The sequence below is a fragment of the Myxine glutinosa genome, chromosome 12, assembly GCF_964187855.1.
Source record: "Myxine glutinosa chromosome 12, kmMyxGlut1.1, whole genome shotgun sequence".
Lineage (NCBI taxonomy): Eukaryota > Metazoa > Chordata > Myxini > Myxiniformes > Myxinidae > Myxine > Myxine glutinosa.
Window position 1 is genome coordinate 89,197,772 of NC_136272.1, and position 18,808 is coordinate 89,216,579.

Below are 18,808 nucleotides of genomic sequence, written 5' to 3' on the forward strand. Positions count from 1 at the left end.
TGGATGGGGGAAGATAAGACATGGTGGTGAACAGCTGTTTTAAAGACCTGGAGGGAGGAATGGGATTGAAGGGAGTGGGGGAGTTTGTTCCAGAGGTGGGAGAAAAGGGGAATGAAAGAGTGAAGGTGAGCAGAGAGCCTAGATTTTGGCAGTTTAACCATAAGAGGGTTGCAGGCAGATCTTGTGCGACCTGAAGGAATATTGGGGGGACAGAGCACAGAGAGAGCTGGGGGAGCAAGGCCGGAGAGGAGTTGGTAGAAGACAGAAAGACCACCAACCTGCCTGCGGTGAGTGAGTGAAAGGCCCTCGGAGTTGACTTCATCGCAGGAGATTCCAATGATTCTGAAAGTTTTGGCCTCAACAGCGTGAAGCCGAGCTAGGTGTGAGGCAGGAGCACCAGCCCAGAGGGGGGAACAGTATTCCATTGAGCTACGGATGAAAGCCTTGTATGTGGTGAGGAGCTCAGGTGTGCCAAGGAAGGACTTCGCACGACGGAGGATGCCCAGTCGGCGACTGGCTTTGGAGGCCAGCTTGGAAATGTAGTTTTCCCAAGAAAGATCATGGCAGATAGTGAGACCCAAAAGCTTGAGCGACAGAACTTCTTGGAGAGGATTGTTGAGAAAGTAGATGGGAGGGTTTTCCAGTCGGTCCTTTCGGAGAGACATTGTAAGAGTGTGAGATTTGTCAGGATTGAAAGACATGTTCCACTTGTTTGACCAGTCTGTGATTTTGTCCAGGTCTGCAGAGAGTGAGGAGGCTGCAGACTGCCGATCTGAGGGATGAGGAATGGAGCGGCAGAGAGTGGAGTCATCAGCAAAGAGATAGAGAGGATTTTCCAGGGAGTCGGAGAGATCATTGATGAAGACCAGAAAAAGCACAGGGCCCAGAACACTACCTTGGGGAACTCCAGCCAGAACAGGAAGGGGAGATGAGAGAAATCCATTCAGGGCCACACGTTGCATACGACCAGAGAGGAAGTCCGCAAGCCATGAGTGGAGATTTCCATGAATACCATAGGAGGTGAGTTTGGTGAGCAGAGCTGGGTGCCAGACCGTATCGAAGGCACGTGATATGTCAAGTGAGGCAGCTCTGATTTCCTGTTTGGCATTGAGGACCTCCATCCATTGTTGAGACAGCAGAAGCAACATGTCCAGAGTAGAATGACCTGGTCTGAATCCAAATTGATGATCAGAGATCAAGCCATTGGAGAAGAGGAAGGATTTGATATCCGAAGCAATGATGGATTCCATGACTTTGCTGATAATTGGGAGCAGGCTGATTGGTCTGTAGTTGCAAGGATCTGTTTTTGCACCTTTTTTGTGTAAAGCGGTAATGTTTGCTGATTTCCAAGATGCTGGCAGATGACCTTGAGCAAAAGAGAGGGTGAAAAGAACAGAGAGAGGGTGAGATAGAGCGGAAGAGCAGGATTTTAGGACCCGTGGGCTGATGCCATCTGGTCCAGTTGCAGAATCAGAGTCGAGGTTTGATAAAAACTTCTCCACCTTGTCAGGAGAGAAGGACACAGAGTCCAGGAGCAGTTGGGTTCGACTGGGAAAGGTGGGAACAGAGAGAGATGGGTTTGGGACACATGATTTTGAGGCAAACACAGAGGTGAGGCATTCGGCTTTGTCACGTGCGGTGTCAACTGTGTAGCCATTTGAGGTAAGGGAGGGGATGGAGGGGGAACAAACACCAGAAACGGATTTGACCAGATGCCACCAGGATTTGGAGGAAGGAGACAGGTTTGAGAGTTCAATCTTGAGTGTGGAGAGATTGTGCTTCCTGGCACTCCTGAGGGTAGAAACACACTTGTTTCGAGCTTGGTGGAAGGAACTGAGATTGCCTTCAGTTGGATTTGCCTTCCAAGACGCAAAGGCAAGTTGTTTCAGGGCAACTGCCTCACCACAAGATTCAGTGTACCATGGACGGGAGGAAGGGTAAGACAACTGAAGACGAGATGGGATAAATCTGTGCATGAGAGAGAGCAGTTTGCTTTGGAAGAATTCCCAGGAAGAATTGATGTCAGAGGCATTAGAGATGGGAGACCAGTCCAGTTGATTGATGGCTGCTTGCAGACCATGCCAGTCGGCCTGAGTGAAATGCCAGACTCGTCGGCGCTGAGGAGGCTCTCTGAGAATGACCAGTGAGATGTCCACTTTAACAAGCACATGATCAGAAGAACCGATTGGAGCAGAAGAAGAGCAGCAGACATTTGCAGGGAAGTTAGTCATAACCAAGTCCAGAAGAGAAGATACTCCATTGACTGAGATCCGGGTCGGGAAATTGACAGATTGTGTCAGTCCCAATGAGTCGCAGAAATCCTTTGCTGAGGTGCCATGGCTAGTGAGAGATGAACCCACACCCAGCCAGCTGGCATGATGACAGTTGAAGTCGCCACATATGAGGAAGAGAGAGTTAGAGAGAGAGAGAGAGAGCGAGTGAAAGAGACAGAGACAAGAGGGAAAGGCCAGTCCATGGGGACCGATCGGCAGTCTGACCATGACCGCACTGCTCTGACGTATTCCTTATCTGCGAAGCAGGGAAGAATGGGGAATATTTGGCCCCTGACTTGCGCTGGACTATCATTGCATACTGTTCATTGTCCCAACACCTTTTGAAAACAAGCGATGGTCTAAAAACGGTGTAGCCGGGCTTGTTTGATACTTTAGTTGAACAGGATAGTATGACATGGATGGGGATACCAGTTAGCAGTTAGCAAAGAATGTAAGTATTACATTTTTTCACTTCAGGCATGGACACCCGGTTCGTGAATGACTTGGGTATAAAAAAACAGCAAATGGCAAATGATGAACCAATAAATTCCATATTCCTGTGCCACCTTCAGTCAAACGTCGGGCATTGACAGCAGGTTCGTGAAGGACTTGGACAAAAACAAACCCAGTCTGAATGTTGCTAGTCAATGGCGAAACTGCAACTTGGAAATCTGCGAATGTCACGGATAGAAACCCTTACGTCATTTCCTCATTCTGCTTTAAAACTCAATATCTCTATTTTTCATTCCAAACAGCATCGTTCATCATTTCAATCACAAATTAATACTATAATTTTAATATATCAAAATATAATGTTAAATCACGATTGTATTGAGATATTATCAAACCAGCGAGCCATCATTATCTGTTTATTTCTGGATTTGTGAGTAAGGTCTGTGTCGATCACATTTCAAAATCATAATTAGATTGAGGAATTTCTGAAACCTCCTACTGGTTACGACACCCACTGGGACCCCAAAACGTTCTACAGAAGGTTATTATATTTCCTTTTTGTAAAATATGCAACTCTCATGGTTACTAAACGCTGTCCTCCTGTCATGTGACCAGATCCTCAACTCTGATTTATTGTCCGTTTGTGAGGGGCATGCATACGGACAGACAAACACTGTTCTAGACGGTATTGCCCCTATGGGGCTACACCTTTAAAACGGGAAGATATTGTAATCAGGTGTGTCTGTCTGTCTGTTCGTCATGCTCTCTCCTCTTAAACGGTTGGGCTGAAATTCACCAAATTTGGTAGTTATGATCACCAAATGGCAAGAAGGTGCAACAACAGTATTATTTTGGGACTGGTTCAAAAAGGTAAAATACCGAAAAATGCAATTTTTGCATCTTTGCAAGGCACATTAAACGAACATTTTTGATGAAACTTTGTATTTGCAATCGTCATTGGGGGATTCATGAAATATTTTATGGGATTTAACCTCCGGTTCATGCACCAGGTGGAACGACCCAAAAGACGGATAATTTCTTCACTCAAAATTTGACATTTAGTCTCTCCTGGTGGAACCTTTTGCCATCTTTAAACTTTGCTTTTGGTGGGAAGCGTGGGGATGTGCGATGACACACCATCGACTTCGCTCTGTTTGTTTTTCTATTCGGCTTTGACTTCCAAATAGAGACTTGAAAAGGCAATCATGTAAATAATATATCGGAAAAAGATTAAAGGTTTGCTTATTTTTTAAAATTTATTGATGCATTTACTTGAGTACTCTGTATACTGTGCTTGTTTATTATTATTTATTTATTTTTTTCCATCTCTGGCACCTTCGATAAAGGGTGTTTTTGATATGTCGCAGATAAGAGATGTTTATTTCGCTGGACTAAAGACATTAAAATTGTTTTCCTTTCTATAGAATATTTTCATCTGCTTATCTTGTTCACTCGTTATCATAGCAGAGGTGAGTGAGAAAAGCCACTAAGTCAGGAAAATGGCTGATGTTGTCCAGTGTCTTGCCCTTTACACAATTTTTGTGTTTTTCAAGCTTACAGTGAGATGCCAGATGTTCTTCGGAAGGTGCAATCTTTTGAAACCTTTTTCATAAAAAGACTCGAGTTGTACAACAAGGTATGCTGCTGCAAGCATGTGAGCATGTGGTAATACAAAAAAAATTGATGCACTGGTCTCTTTTTCATGGGAATTCTTGGAAAAGCATCAGGTTCTGATTTTTGATTGTCATGTATTCTGCCGATTTGTCACCTGTTGACCGAATTTATTTATTTATCCAACCAGAAGCCCATCGATGAGATATCGTTTCGGACATTTTAAATGTGTTTTGGGGGTTTTTTATTTGTAAATGGAAGTCAACTCGATTGATTGCTCATGAAGATTGGCCAGTGTTAATATAATGTGGCAGTGAGGAAAAGCCAAAGAGAATTTGTATTACAGAGTGTTAGGTGCATGTGCAGTTTTAGGTGCATTAGAACAATGTAGAGTTTTAGGTGCATGTTTGCCTTGTTTCTCAAATGTAATGCTCAAGTTTTTCTTCAACATTGGGAGAGAAATATCTTCTCTTCTAATTTCTTAATGCTACTGCACTTGTCACTGGCAACACAGGATGAAATAGAAGAGAAAGGGAGCATTCTCATCGATTTTAAGGAGCTGCAGGAAGATTCCATGCTCATTGCTGACATTCCTTCCTTTGCTACTGACCTCAGAGAGACTCCGGAAAGAATGTTGCAATGTATGGGCTTAGCAATTCACCAGGTGGGAGTGCCATCATTAAATGATCTGGAAATTTGCACTTTTTTGTGGATAAAGTTAATTTCCTCTGCCACCAAAGGTGGACGGAGGTTGTTTTAACCCCTGTCTGTCTGTATGTTTGTTTGTCTGTGAGAAAGATATCTCAAAAGTTTGTTGTCGAACTTGGACGAAATGTGGTGGACAGGTTGGGTGTCTGACGAGGAAGAATTTATTAGATTTTGAAGATTAGAATCCGGATCCAGATACTCAAATTTTGTAAGTGATTCTTCCCGAATGACAGATGGGGCTAAATTCGATATTTAACACAATATCTCATAAAGTTGTGGACCGATTCGGATGAAAAGACAGGTTCGCTGTGTGACAAGGAAGAAGTAATTAGATGTTTGTGAAGATCCAGATCCAGATATGACAATTTTTTTAAACTTTAAAGTGATTATTTGCCATTGAGAGATAGGCCCGAAAAACGATATAAGGCATTACATTTCAAAAAGTTGTGGACAAGTCTTGGCAAAAGTAGGTAGAGGAGTTGATTTGGTGACAATAATGAGCCGATTAGATTTTGGTTCAGGTCCGACCACATCAGGCCTGTCAGTGGGATACTAAACATAAACTGTTCAGCCTGGCGGAGGTATGCTCTCTACCGAGTGCCGTTCGTGTTTAACATATTTCATTGTTTTAGGTTTCATTTCATGTGATCATGTGCAAGTTAGGTTTTCTCAAAATGCCCCATCTTTTATCAGAAGGGTTTTCTGTGTCACGTTCCCGATATTCATGGCCGTAAAACATTTGCATCCGGCCGTAAAACATTGCTCCAAAAAGCATTTGGATGTTTGCTTCAAAATTGCTTTGCAAAATTGCAAATTGCAAAAAATTGCTTCAAAAAGGGGACCAAAAAACAACAACAACCACGGTCCCCGAAAAGGCCAACCCCCGCTTTGCGGGGAAAAATGGCCTCTAAACGGTGGGTTCCCGATATTCATGGCGCCATTAACAAAAGTTTCCTTCTTCTTTTTTTTTTTTGTAAATAACGCAATTTATGTCCTTTTTTTTGAAGTTGAAGCTTATTCAGCCTCCCCCTATAGAATAGGGGGAGGAGTCTTACACCTGTTGTAGGGGTTGTTTCGACATTTAGTGCCCCCTTTTTTATGGTATCAGAGTTTCTTACACCCCTAGGAGTACTAAACCACCATCTAAAATATATACATATATATATATATACACACACACACACACACACGCACGCACACAGTGCCATCTTCTTTATTACCATTCTGATTTTGAGATACGAATTGTGCTGATTTCTTACATAACAGGATCACACTCCTCTTCTGTTATAGAATCATTAGGTATTGGTCTATTTGAGTTTTATTCAAAATGTTCTCTCTACCTTTCCTTCCTTGCTGTTTCTTCTATTCGTATTTTTTTTTTGTATGCAAGATCGAGGCTCGTGTAAGAGCTAACATTAATGACAAAAAAAAAAAAACCCGACACAGAAGACGAAAAGTTCAACAGCGTGAAGCCGGGCTCGGTGTGAGGCAGGAGCACCAGCCCAGAGGGGAGAGCAGTATTCCATTCAGCTGCAGATGAAAGCCTTGTATGTGGTGAGGAGCTCAGGTGTGTCAAGGAAGGACTTCACACGACGAAGGATGCCCAGTCGGCGACTGGCATTGGAGGCCAGCTTGGAAATGTGGTTTTTCCAGAAAAGATCATGGCAGATTGTGAGACCCAAGAGTTTGAGTGACAGAACTTCTTGGAGAGGATTGTTGAGAAAGTAGATGGGAGGGTTGTCCAGACGGTCTTTTCGGAGAGACGTAGTGAGAGTGTGAGATTTGTCAGGATTGAAAGACATGTGCCACTTGTTTGACCAGTCTGTGATTTTGTCCAGGTCTGCAGAGAGTGAGGAGGCTGCAGTCTGCCGATCTGAGGGATGAGGTATGGAGCGGCAGAGAGTGGAGTCATCAGCAAAGAGATAGAGAGGATTTTCTAGAGAGTCGGAGAGATCATTGATGAAGACCAGAAAAAGCACAGGGCCCAGAACAGCCTTGGGGAACTTGGGGAACAGCCTTGGGGAACTCCAACCTGAACAGGAAGGGGAGATGAGAGAAATCCATTCAGGGCCACACGTTGACTACGACCAGAGAGGAAGTCCACAAGTGATAAGTGGAGATTTCCATGGATGCCTTAGGAGGAGAGTTTGCTGAGCAGAACGAGGTGCCAGACCGTATCGAAGGCACGTGCTTTGTCAAGGGAGACAGGTCTAATTTCCTGTTTGACATTGAGGACCTCCATCCATTGTTGAGACAGCAGAAGCAGCATGTCCAGAGTAGAGTGACCTGGTCTGAATCCAAATTGATGATCAGAGATCAAGCCATTGGAGAAGAGGAAGGATTTGATATCCGAAGCAATGATGGATTCCATGACTTTGCTGATAATTGGGAGCAGGCTGATTGGTCTGCAATTGCAAGGATCTGTTTTTGCACATTTTTTTGTGTAAAGCGGTAATGTTGGCTGATTTCCAAGCTGATGACAGATGACCTTGAGCAAATTCAGAGGGTGGAGAGAACAGAGAGAGGGTGTGAAAGAGCGGCAGAGCAGGATTTTAAGAGCCGTGGGCTGATGCCATCTGGTCCAGTTGCAGAATCAGAGTCGAGGATTGACAGAAACTTCTCCACCTTGTCAGGAAAGAAACAGTCCTGGAGCAGCTGGGTATGACTGGGTACGGTGGGTACAGAGAGAGACGGGTTTGGGACACAAGATTTTGAGGCAAACACAGAGTTGAGGCATTCAGCTTTTTCACATGGGGAGTCAGCTGTGTAGCCGTTTGAGGTAAGGGAGGGGATGGAGGGGGAACAAACACCAGAAACAGATTTGACAAGATGCCACCATGATTTGGAAGAGGGAGACAAGTTTGAGAGTTCACTCTTGAGAGTAGAGAGATATTGTTTCCTGGCTCTCCTGAGGGTAGACACACACTTGTTCCGAGCTTTGTGAAAGGAAATGAAATTGCCTTTCGTTGGATTTGCCTTCCAGGAGGCGAAGGCAAGTTGTTTCAGGACAACTGCCTATTAATCGTAGATTTTCAGATCGGGTCAGTCCTTTGGGACTACCACTGGTAACATGTAACCCAGTGCTACCTGCCACATGGTCGGGTTCGGTGACTAAACTGACATCCCTCACTGGCTTTGCTCGTGGGGAGGGCGACCGTGAACCCTTGCCAGGACCAAAATCAACCCCTGGCAAATGGCGGACGAGCTCCCCTAGGAAGCCAACGGCTATCCAGTAAGGATGATGTCTCCTTTAAAAAAAAAAAAAACACCCATCCGGTTTGTACCGGTTCGAGTCATTCGCAAGGCTTTAAAATAGTATGTGCTGCTTCCTATCTTTTTTGTCTCCTAAGTCTTGGCTCGTATAAGAGCTAACACATATAACATGTAACAAAGCAAGCAGGAGACAAGATGGGGTGAGAGTGGGAAGCACAACAACTGTAGGGAACAGGGACATCAGGAGATCTGTGGAAGAGAGAGGGCTGGGACGGGGTACAAGGGATAAACAAGATGGACACGACAGGGACTTTCAGGAAATAAAACGGAATTTCAATTTGAAAACGGAAAACTGGTGATCAGAGTATCCTGAGAAGTGAAGGCAGCGATAGCACTTACCCCCAAGCTCAATGGCTGTGTTAAGTGTTTGTCTCGTCAGTATGTCCATGTGTGTGTGTTTGTCGGTGTGTGTGTCAGCTCTCTTACGAGCCTTAGCCTATGTATTTAAAAAAATTGCATTCACACTTTTGCTTCTTTCATTACTGAGGGTCTTCGTAATCTATATAATTATAAAATTGAAATCTTGCGTGTTTGTATGTAACATTCGATCGGTCCGGGGGCGTGGCTTACCCCTTTGAGAGAGTAGTAATATCCACCATTTTATTAACTCGCATAGCTTTGAGGCCTGTTTTGTAGGCCCGTGGTGTCTTGCTCTCTCTCTCAGTTTTATTTCAAATCAAATTCGATATATCATTTCATTTTTCACAGTCGCTAACATAGTTTTAGACTCGGTTGAAAAAAAACGGGAAGAAAATCTGATGAAAGTTTCCGTTTATAGAACGAAATGAATTCTGAAAGGCTTGTATCTTCAAGGCCATTGAGTCTGTTTCCCGCCTTTATCTTCAATCTAAGTCGCCATCTGATTTCATTTTTATCGATGGTTTTAGACTCGGTAAAATAAATAATTGAGAACATTCACGCACACACGGGAAATTGCAGAGATATATTTTAAAAATCGCGCCACATTGATATACAAAAATACACCGCCTAAAATAACAGGCATACAGTATATATCTTCGTCATTTCATTCAACATTATTACCCGGAAGTAAATTATGTTTCAGGAAATTACCGAGAGATATTTCTTCGATTTTTTTTATTATTTATATGCGCATACACTTTAAATAGGTTTATTTGAAATCTTTAATTTTCACAATGTAATTTATTTGTCATTTGATGATCGGCAAAACGATAGCACAAACACAATACTATTTGCAGGAAGAATGTCGTATCAACCCTCCGACGGCGCTACGGACGCAGACAACGAATCACACCTCACGTCTATGGACGCGAATAGCAACATCCGCACGAATCAGTCATCAATGATTTTCATTGACGCGCCTGGAGGCACAGGGAAGACGTTTCTTATTAACCTGATTCTCTCTAAAGTGAGAGCGAGTGGAGAAGTTGCCCCCTGCGGTGGCCTCATCTGGCATAGCTGCTACCCTCAAGCCTGGTGGAAGAACAGCGCACTCAAGGTTCCAAATCCCTCTGACACCGAGGGAAGATGGCGTATGCAACATCGATAAAAATTCCACTATCGCAGACCTCTTTCGAAGTACAAAACTCATCGTGTGGGATGAGTGTCCTATGATCAGGAGAGAGAGTTTCGAGGCTGTGGATCGCACGTTGCGTGATGTATGTGACAAAGACGAGCCTTTTGGAGGGATCTTGACGATATGCTGTGGTGATTTCCGTCAACGTGATCGGAGATAAGGGTCGAAATCACGTGTCACAGGTAAGTGATTTAGAACGCTGGAGAGGTGAGCCTTCTGGCTTGCTGGCCCAAATAATCTCCCTGATGATGTCCAGCGTTCGCTTTAGTTCTATTCTCATATCTATTCAAACTGACATTGACCCAATGGGTCATGGGTCGTCTAGGGGTAGCATCATCATCATCATTGGCTGAGGGGTAGCATCATTGGCTGAGGTGTAGCATCATTGGCTGAGGGGTAGCATCATTGGCTGAGGGGTAGCATCATTGGCTGAGGGGTAGCATCATTGGCTGAGGGGTAGCATCATTGGCTGAGGAGTAGCATCATTGGCTGAGGGGTAGCATCATTGGCTGAGGGGTAGCATCATTGGCTGAGGTGTAGCATCATTGGCTGAGGGGTAGCATCATTGGCTGAGGGGTAGCATCATTGACTGAGGGGTAGCATCATTGGCTGAGGGGTAGCATCATTGGCTGAGGTGTAGCATCATTGGCTGAGGGGTAGCATCATTGGCTGAGGTGTAGCATCATTGGCTGAGGGGTCACATCATTGGCTGAGGGGTAGCATCATTGGCTGAGGGGTGGCATCATTGGCTGAAGGGTAGCATCATTGGCTGAGGGGTAGCATCATTGGCTGAGGGGTAGCATCATTGGCTGAGGGGTAGCATCATTGGCTGAGGTGTAGCATCATTGGCTGAGGGGTGACATCATTGGCTGAGGGGCAACATCATTGGCTGAGGGGCGGCATCATTGGCTGAGGGGCGGCATCATTGGCTGAGGGGCGACATCATTGGCTGAGGGGCGGCATCATTGGCTGAGGGGCGGCATCATTGGCTGAGGGGCGGCATCATTGGCTGAGGGGCGACATCATTGGCTGAGGGGCGACATCATTGGCTGAGGGGCGACATCATTGGCTGAGGGGCGACATCATTGGCTGAGGGCGACATCATTGGCTGAGGGGCGACATCATTGGCTGAGGGGCGACATCATTGGCTGAGGGGCGACATCATTGGCTGAGGGGCGACATCATTGGCTGAGGGGCGACATCATTGGCTGAGGGGCGGCATCATTGGCTGAGGGGCGGCATCATTGGCTGAGGGGCGACATCATTGGCTGAGGGGCGGCATCATTGGCTGAGGGGCGGCATCATTGGCTGAGGGGCGGCATCATTGGCTGAGGGGCGGCATCATTGGCTGAGGGGCGGCATCATTGGATGCGGGGCGGCATCATTGGATGCGGGGCGGCATCATTGGCTGAGGGGCGACATCATTGGCTGAGGGGCGACATCATTGGCTGAGGGGCGACATCATTGGCTGAGGGGCGACATCATTGGCTGAGGGGCGACATCATTGGCTGAGGGGCGGCATCATTGGCTGAGGGGCGGCATCATTGGCTGAGGGGCGGCATCGTTGGCTGAGGGGCGGCATCATTGGCTGAGGGGCGGCATCATTGGTTGAGGGGCGGCATCATTGGATGCGGGGCGGCATCATTGGATGCGGGGCGGCATCATTGGCTGAGGGGCAACATCATTGGCTGAGGGGCGACATCATTGGCTGAGGGGCGACATCATTGGCTGAGGGGCGACATCATTGGCTGAGGGGCGACATCATTGGCTGAGGGGCGACATCATTGGCTGAGGGGCGGCATCATTGGCTGAGGGGCGGCATCATTGGCTGAGGGGCGACATCATTGGCTGAGGGGCGACATCATTGGCTGAGGGGCGACATCATTGGCTGAGGGGCGGCATCATTGGCTGAGGGGCGACATCATTGGCTGAGGGGTGACATCATTGGCTGAGGGGCGACATCATTGGCTGAGGGGCGACATCATTGGCTGAGGGGCGACATCATTGGCTGAGGTGTAGCATCATTGGCTGAGGGGTAGCATCATTGGCTGAGGGGTCACATCATTGGCTGAGGGGTGGCATCATTGGCTGAGGGGTGGCATCATTGGCTGAGGGGTAACATCATTGGCTGAGGGGTCACATCATTGGCTGAGGGGTAGCATCATTGGCTGAGGTGTAGCATCATTGGCTGAGGTGTGGCATCATTGGCTGAGGTGTAGCATCATTGGCTGAGGGGTCACATCATTGGCTGAGGGGTAGCATCATTGGCTGAGGGGTCACATCATTGGCTGTGGGGTGGCATCATTGGCTGAGGGGTCTTCTCCTCACTGCTCATTACTAAAAACTGCTCTTCTATGTGAGGATTGATAAATAAAAGCAATTAGAACCAGTAAATTTAGTTTTATATGGCATTTTGCCTCTCTATTAGAAAGTGTGAGAAAATTATATATCTTCGCCATAGGTTGACCTTTGTCCCCCACTGTAACCACTGTAACCATGGTAACCCCTTAATTATATATAGTAACATTGACCCAACGGGTCATGGGTCGTCTAGTCACATATAGCTCTTTCATCCTCCAATTACTTCTGCTTTTTTAGCTATTATATCAAGATCATCTGCCCATTTTCTTGTTTTTCTATTCTAATGCTTTTCTTGACTTCTTCATCCTTATTCATGTATTCTGTTTTCAGGTTCTCTTTGATTCTGTTTGACCTTGCCTGTTCCACATTGCTCTTCAATCTTCTTCTCTCCTCAATTGTCTCCCAAGACTCGTTGCTGATCCATGGTTTTTGACCTCTCTTTTTGTAACCCAGAACCTATTTTGCCGTTTTGCTACCGTATATTCTTTCTCAAAATGCTGCCACTTTCTCTCCACTATGTCCTCCGATTCATCATAATGTTGTAGCACATCATACTTGTTTCTTACCTTTATTGAGACTTGTTTTGATTGCTGGTTGTTGCAGTTTGATTGTATCAAATTTCTTTTTGTTCTCTTTGCCCTTTTGCTTTGTCTTTAATTTCAGTTTGATTTTTGTTTGCAGTAGTTGGTTGTCACTTGCAATATCTGCAACCCCTCATAGCTCAAGTGTCCATTTATCAATGTCATATGTTGTTAGCTTACCATCATGTGTTCCATCTGGTTCTTTGCCTTTCCTCCTGGGGAGGTCCATGCTTCCTTATGGATCATCTTATGTGGGGAAATTGTGCCAACCAACAGTCTATAGTATTCTGACATTCCAGCATCCTATAATAATTTCTTATTTTGGCCTGGTTATCGATGTTGTCGGCCGCTGATCGTCCTTTCGACTTTGGTCCAGAAGTGTCATACTGTCAACAAATTTGGACTGTTGCCTCACCATAACCATGACAAGTATCAGCTGATATTTGAGTTTCACTTGCAGTTTCCATAACAATAGTTTTGAACTGAGCGAGTTGTTGGCCCTCTACAGTAGGTTTATTTTCAGGGTTTTCCTTCCCTTAGCCAGAGCCTCGTCGGCCTAACACCGCAAGGTGTTAGTTTCAGCGGTGAACTATATGGAGGTGAGATTGACTTAATTGCTCTACGATTGACTGGCAGACTACTACTTTTCACTTTTTGCTCATAACTGAGCTAGCTGGCCCCAACATCACTGGCTGTGATACCGAGCAGATGAACACCCTCGCACCCCATATCCTGCTCACAGACAGACAAACCAACAAGGGTGAAAATATAACCTCTGTCCACCTTTTGGTGATGTACAACCTAGTTGTGACGAGCAACTATATATAATCTGTACTCTATAAACCCAGTTTTCATTCATGCACTCCCCTGGAGATCCCTTTTGTATGCATGCAAAGTTTCGGCCACTAGGTTTCATGGTTTTGGAGTTATGGAGGAGACACACCCTGACATTTATTGTTGTACATATTTTCTTCACCGCCAAGGCCTAAACAATTTTGACCACGCTCTTGTGGGGGGGGGGGGGGGGGGGGGGGTGTTTTTTATTATTATTTTTAAACATGAATGCCAAATAGGTTTTCCTGCATGTTGGCAGCTTAACCGATGCACAAATGAAATGATAGCTTGTGCCTTTGTGCAGCTGTGATATGTTTATTTCTCTTTTTATTTCACTCTGGTGATCAGTAAGATCTGAAATGTATGTTAATATCGGCAGCATTGATCTTGAGTGGTCAATCTGTAGTTTTCTTTCATGTTACAATCCTACTATTAGTTATTTCTCCGAAATAATCTCATAGAGTGGGTCTTGGTGTCAAACTGGTGTATGTTAACATTTGATGAAAACATATTTTCCTCACAAACTACCTGACCGATATGGACCAAATTTGGTATGATGCATCAGGACAGCAAGGTCTCAAGTGGTTGTGCTCTCCATCTGGATGTGCTCCATATAAAGACAGTGAAAGGGGGGTTTTGCCTCAAATATTAGTATTAATTCAAAATCTTCTCAGAAGACCAAACTCGCCATGAGGCATCGGGACTATGCCTTAACCTTAAGTTGTGTTGGTTGGTCTTGGTTGTGTCTCCCATGGAAAGGGGGCCATGGGTCAGAAAGAGGTATATATGAAGCTGTGTTTAATAATGAAATTTCTTGATGAAAAGCCTCTGCAGATATTTATCACAAGTACTCCAGCCTTCAGTGATTATCACTCATACACCACCAGGAAGTCCCTCTCTCAAACGCTGCTTATAAACAAAGTATTGTCACTTTAGCAGTGAAACCATCAAACTACAGCTGTTTACTGGAGCACTTTGACCCTAGTTTGAACTTATTACTCCCACAAGGGAGTAATGCATTCGATTGTGTCCGTCCGTGTGTGTGTTCGTGTGTTTGTGAACAAGATATCTGGAAAAGTTCTGAACGGATTTGGATGAAAGTTGGTGGGATGATTGCCCTTGGGATAAGAAAGAATTGATTAGTTTTTGGTGAAGCTCAGGATATGATTCCGGATCCAGGAATTTTTTGAAGGATTTTTTACCATTGGAAGATAGGGCTCAGCAGCGGCCACCCACGGCGGGAGTATGCGCTCTACTGAGTAGCGTTCTAGTCTTGCTTATGATTTGACATGATGCATTATTTTCCAGTCTTCGTTTTCTGCCAAAAATGATTCCTCAAAAGTCCAATTGCCAGTGATGGGTCTTGTTTGTGTTCCCTCAGATATTGACAAAAGATCTAGAAAAGATTGTTGTGGAGTTTCAGCAACAAGCTGACCTGGGAGGGGAAGAGCCTCCCATTGTGAAAGTGCCCATGATCAGTGTCAGAATTTACAATTATGAACCCTGGACACTGCTCAAGAATCTGCGGGCCAATTCATATGGGAAGTTTGTGGCCATCCGTGGTACCGTGGTGCGTGTCGGTAACATAAAGCCCCTCTGCGTGCAACTTGCTTTTTCCTGCAATACCTGCGGTACGGAACAGGGTGTGCCTTTGCCTTATGGAAAGTTCACCTCACCCACCAAGGTAATTGATTGATTTATTGGTATGTTGAACCACTGTTGAAATGTTCATGCAATGTTGTGTGTAGACGGGGAAGTCGTATGGCTAACTTGGTGCATAAGCATCTTCAGTCATACTGGATTTCTGGGAACGAGTCGCTTTGTCTTTTCTGATTAGTCTTTGGCCTGAATTGGCCCATACACTCCTCAACCCTGATGCCAGGAGAGGTTTTCAATATTAAAGGTAGGGCGGGACTGCCCATCATCCAAAATACTCCAAAACCTTTGTTGGTGAGAATTTCTGCCACATTGCTTGGACTTTTATGACATCTCACTAAGTAGTCCCTTTGTGATTTTAACTGAGGATACCTTCTTGTCATAATTTTCATCATAAAAAATGAATTTGTTTTTGCAACCTCCTCGTGCATTTCGTTTTGTCACTTTTTATTCATGGCACTCGACTATATAGCAGTTGGGAAACCAGTACATAGAATACCTTTGAATTACAAAACCATTGGCAAGCTGTACATTGATCATCACATGATGTATGAATACCAGACCCACAAGCCTCTCTAAATCTCCCATGCTGGCACTGCCTCAACAAAGGCCATTATCACCGGCTGATGAAACGATAATCTCATTGGCTGAAAACTACAACTTGCTGCTCACGTGTTTCATAACTGCATTGTGCTACCATCAAGGATGGGCGGATACACAGTGACAGTTGAGCTGTCACTGTTATGCAAATAGGCTATTGTAAACATTCTTTAAAATGACAGCATCGGTATCAAATTGGCCTATCTTGCTCCCAGTCTATACCCAGATGAATTTGTAAACTTGAATTAATTTTCTCGAAATCCATCAAATATTTTTCAAATAACGATGACATTGTGTGAGACGACTCTCCTTTGTCTCTTTGATCAGTGTGCAGATACTCAATGTCGTGGGAAGTTGTTTATTCCCATCCGCAACTCTCCACTCACTGAGACTGTGGACTGGCAAATTCTGAAGTAGGTGTTAGACTAGGGATTTGAGTATTTAAATAAGCAGACCAATGTTTGATGTGCATTTTGTTTCAATTTACTTTGTTTCAGGGTTCAGGAGATAATGGCTGACGAACAGCGTGAAGCCGGCAGAATACCCCGCACAGTGGAGTGTGAGCTTGTTCAGGACCTCGTTGACAGTTGTGTCCCTGGAGACATCATCACTGTAACAGGAGTGGTTAAGGTGGTAGCCAGTGACGAAGGTAAAGCTTTTCTTCTTTTGTTTTACTTTAAATATTTACTTTCTAAAATTCTGTTTTGGTCTCACTTCACAGGTCATGTTATTTTGTGCTAGAAAAAGTACCCAGCGTTGCTCCCCTATAGACCCACTCCCCTATAGCCGGGTCTCTCCTCCCACCCAATCTCCTGCCTCCTCCCACCACGTTCCTCCGACCTCCAGACCCCTACCCCTTCCCTCCAGACTCCTTCCCCTTCCCCTCCAGACTCCTACCCCCACCCCTCCAGACCCACATCTTCCCCTCCTTCCTCCCATCCCACCCTTTCCTCTGCCTCATCCCACCCCTTCCCTCTGCCTCATCCCACCCCTTCCCTCCAGACTCCTTCCCCTTCCCCTCCAGACTCCTACCCACTTCCCTCCAGACTCCTACCCCTCCCCTCCAGACTCCTACCCACTCCCCTATAGACTCCCACCCATTCCCCTCCCTCCTCCCATGTCCATCCACCTCACCTCTCCCTCCTTCCACCCCATCCCTGCCCCTCCCTTCTCACATCCCTACCCCTTCCTCCCTTCCCTGCCCCTTCCTCCTCCCTTCCCTGCCCCTTCCTCCTCCCTTCCCTGCCCCTTCCTCCTCCCTTCCCTGCCCCTTCCTCCTCCCCTCCCTTCTCCCACCTCTTCCCCTCCTTCCACAGATCACACAAAAAGGTGAAACAATGCAATCTCATGCAAAAAAAAACAAGAAAAAGAGCAATCAGAGATTGCAAACCCTCGCCTGGATGTATTTTCATTTTTATTTTAAAGGCTTTTGTGTTAAAACAAATATGGCGGCCAAACCACGTGACCGATGACGTCATCATTGTCATTTTTTCTCCACTAATTTATTCCCAGATTATGCTCAAATTTCATCTTGATTGGATGACGTTTTGTACTTGTCAAATTATGACGTCATAATGGAGGCACCTATGACATCATCATTCACAGATGTTATTCCACATGGAGAGTTATTTACAATGAGCCATGTCTCAATTTTTTCTATTCAGCGCTTTCGGATATATAGAGGTGCAAAGTTTTTCGTTTTTTTTCCAAGATGGCGGCCGAACCACATGACCTATGACGTCATAATTATCATAAAAAAATTATACAGTTGGGGTTGCACCTATGGTGAAAATTTATTGTCGATCGGACCAACGGTTGCAGAGAAAATCATATTTATTCTGTGCGGACAAACAGACAAACAGACAGACAAACAGATGAAAAATCGGTCAGAGACCGAGGGCTTGCCAGAATGTACTTTTTATCGGCCATTTTGGATCAAAATAATAATACATAACGACATGGGTTGAATCCCTGCTTGAGAGAATGCCAACCCACTCCCAGCCATCACGGTCGTCTCTCCAACTCACAATCCCACGAGATATGCGGAAAGGACGACCCTAAACCAATTATCTTCTTTTTGATTAGTATATAAACATCATTAAAAGTAAATAATGACCTCTGCCAAAGTTCAAACGACGTGGATTTAATCTCGACATGAGAGAATTCCACATAGCTATTTGGGCGGTGTATAAGCTAACATATCGCTGTCTCCATCGATCTTGCCAAGGCCGTAACACCTATCGGCTCAAAATCCTTTTAACTGTTGACTTGGTAGTTTTTACAATGAAGGAAACACGTATCGGGAGTACAGTCATCCCTCGCTATATCGCGGTTCACTTTTCGTGGATTCGGTACATCGCGGTTTTTTCTCGCTAGTATATGTAAAATTATATCGCGGATTTTTCGCTATATCGCGGGATTTTGCGGTATAAATGTATTTTTATATACTATTATTTTAAATATTTTTGTGGTAAAATAAGCATTTTCTAGCCTAAAAAATTAAAAAACGTAAAGAAATAAGAAAAATACAGTATTTAAAACATATTACAAGAAATAAAATACTGTACATAGTGTACAGTAGAAGGGTAGACAAAGAGTCGTGCGTATGGAAAACGCCAGTACATTCATCATCGTCATCACCTTCATCGTCATCAGTACTGCACAGCTAATTCATCATCATCTTCATCACGCAAGTTGTAGTATTGAAGAGCCGGGGCTCTTGCTTGATACGGACGAAATGACGGGCAAGACACAAACTCGTCCGAGAAGATATTTATTCTCAAAACCAACTCGGGAACACTGAAAAGCCCATTTATCGGGCTGCATTATAAAGCACAACCAGAAACCGAAAGCCACGCCTCTCAAGCGTGGCGTGCTTCGGTGAATCGGTGGTCACGTGATCA

At 45.0% G+C, this 18,808-nt stretch overlaps 1 protein-coding gene across 9 annotated transcripts in view; it reads left to right on the forward strand.

Moving 5' to 3' along the window:
* The window catches only part of MCM8 (minichromosome maintenance 8 homologous recombination repair factor), a 112,532-nt gene that overhangs the window by 46,863 nt on the left and 46,861 nt on the right, over positions 1-18,808 (forward strand). For all 9 annotated transcript variants that reach the window (XR_013620963.1, XM_068132055.2, XM_068132056.2 and 6 more), the window contains 5 exons: positions 4,280-4,362; positions 4,852-5,001; positions 15,031-15,333; positions 16,233-16,318; positions 16,403-16,554. Coding sequence is in view for 8 of the 9 variants with exons in the window: in XM_068132055.2 (XP_067988156.1) it covers positions 4,280-4,362; positions 4,852-5,001; positions 15,031-15,333; positions 16,233-16,318; positions 16,403-16,554 (774 nt within the window). In the remaining variant the exon portion in view is untranslated. The remainder of the gene's footprint in view (positions 1-4,279; positions 4,363-4,851; positions 5,002-15,030; positions 15,334-16,232; positions 16,319-16,402; positions 16,555-18,808) is intronic.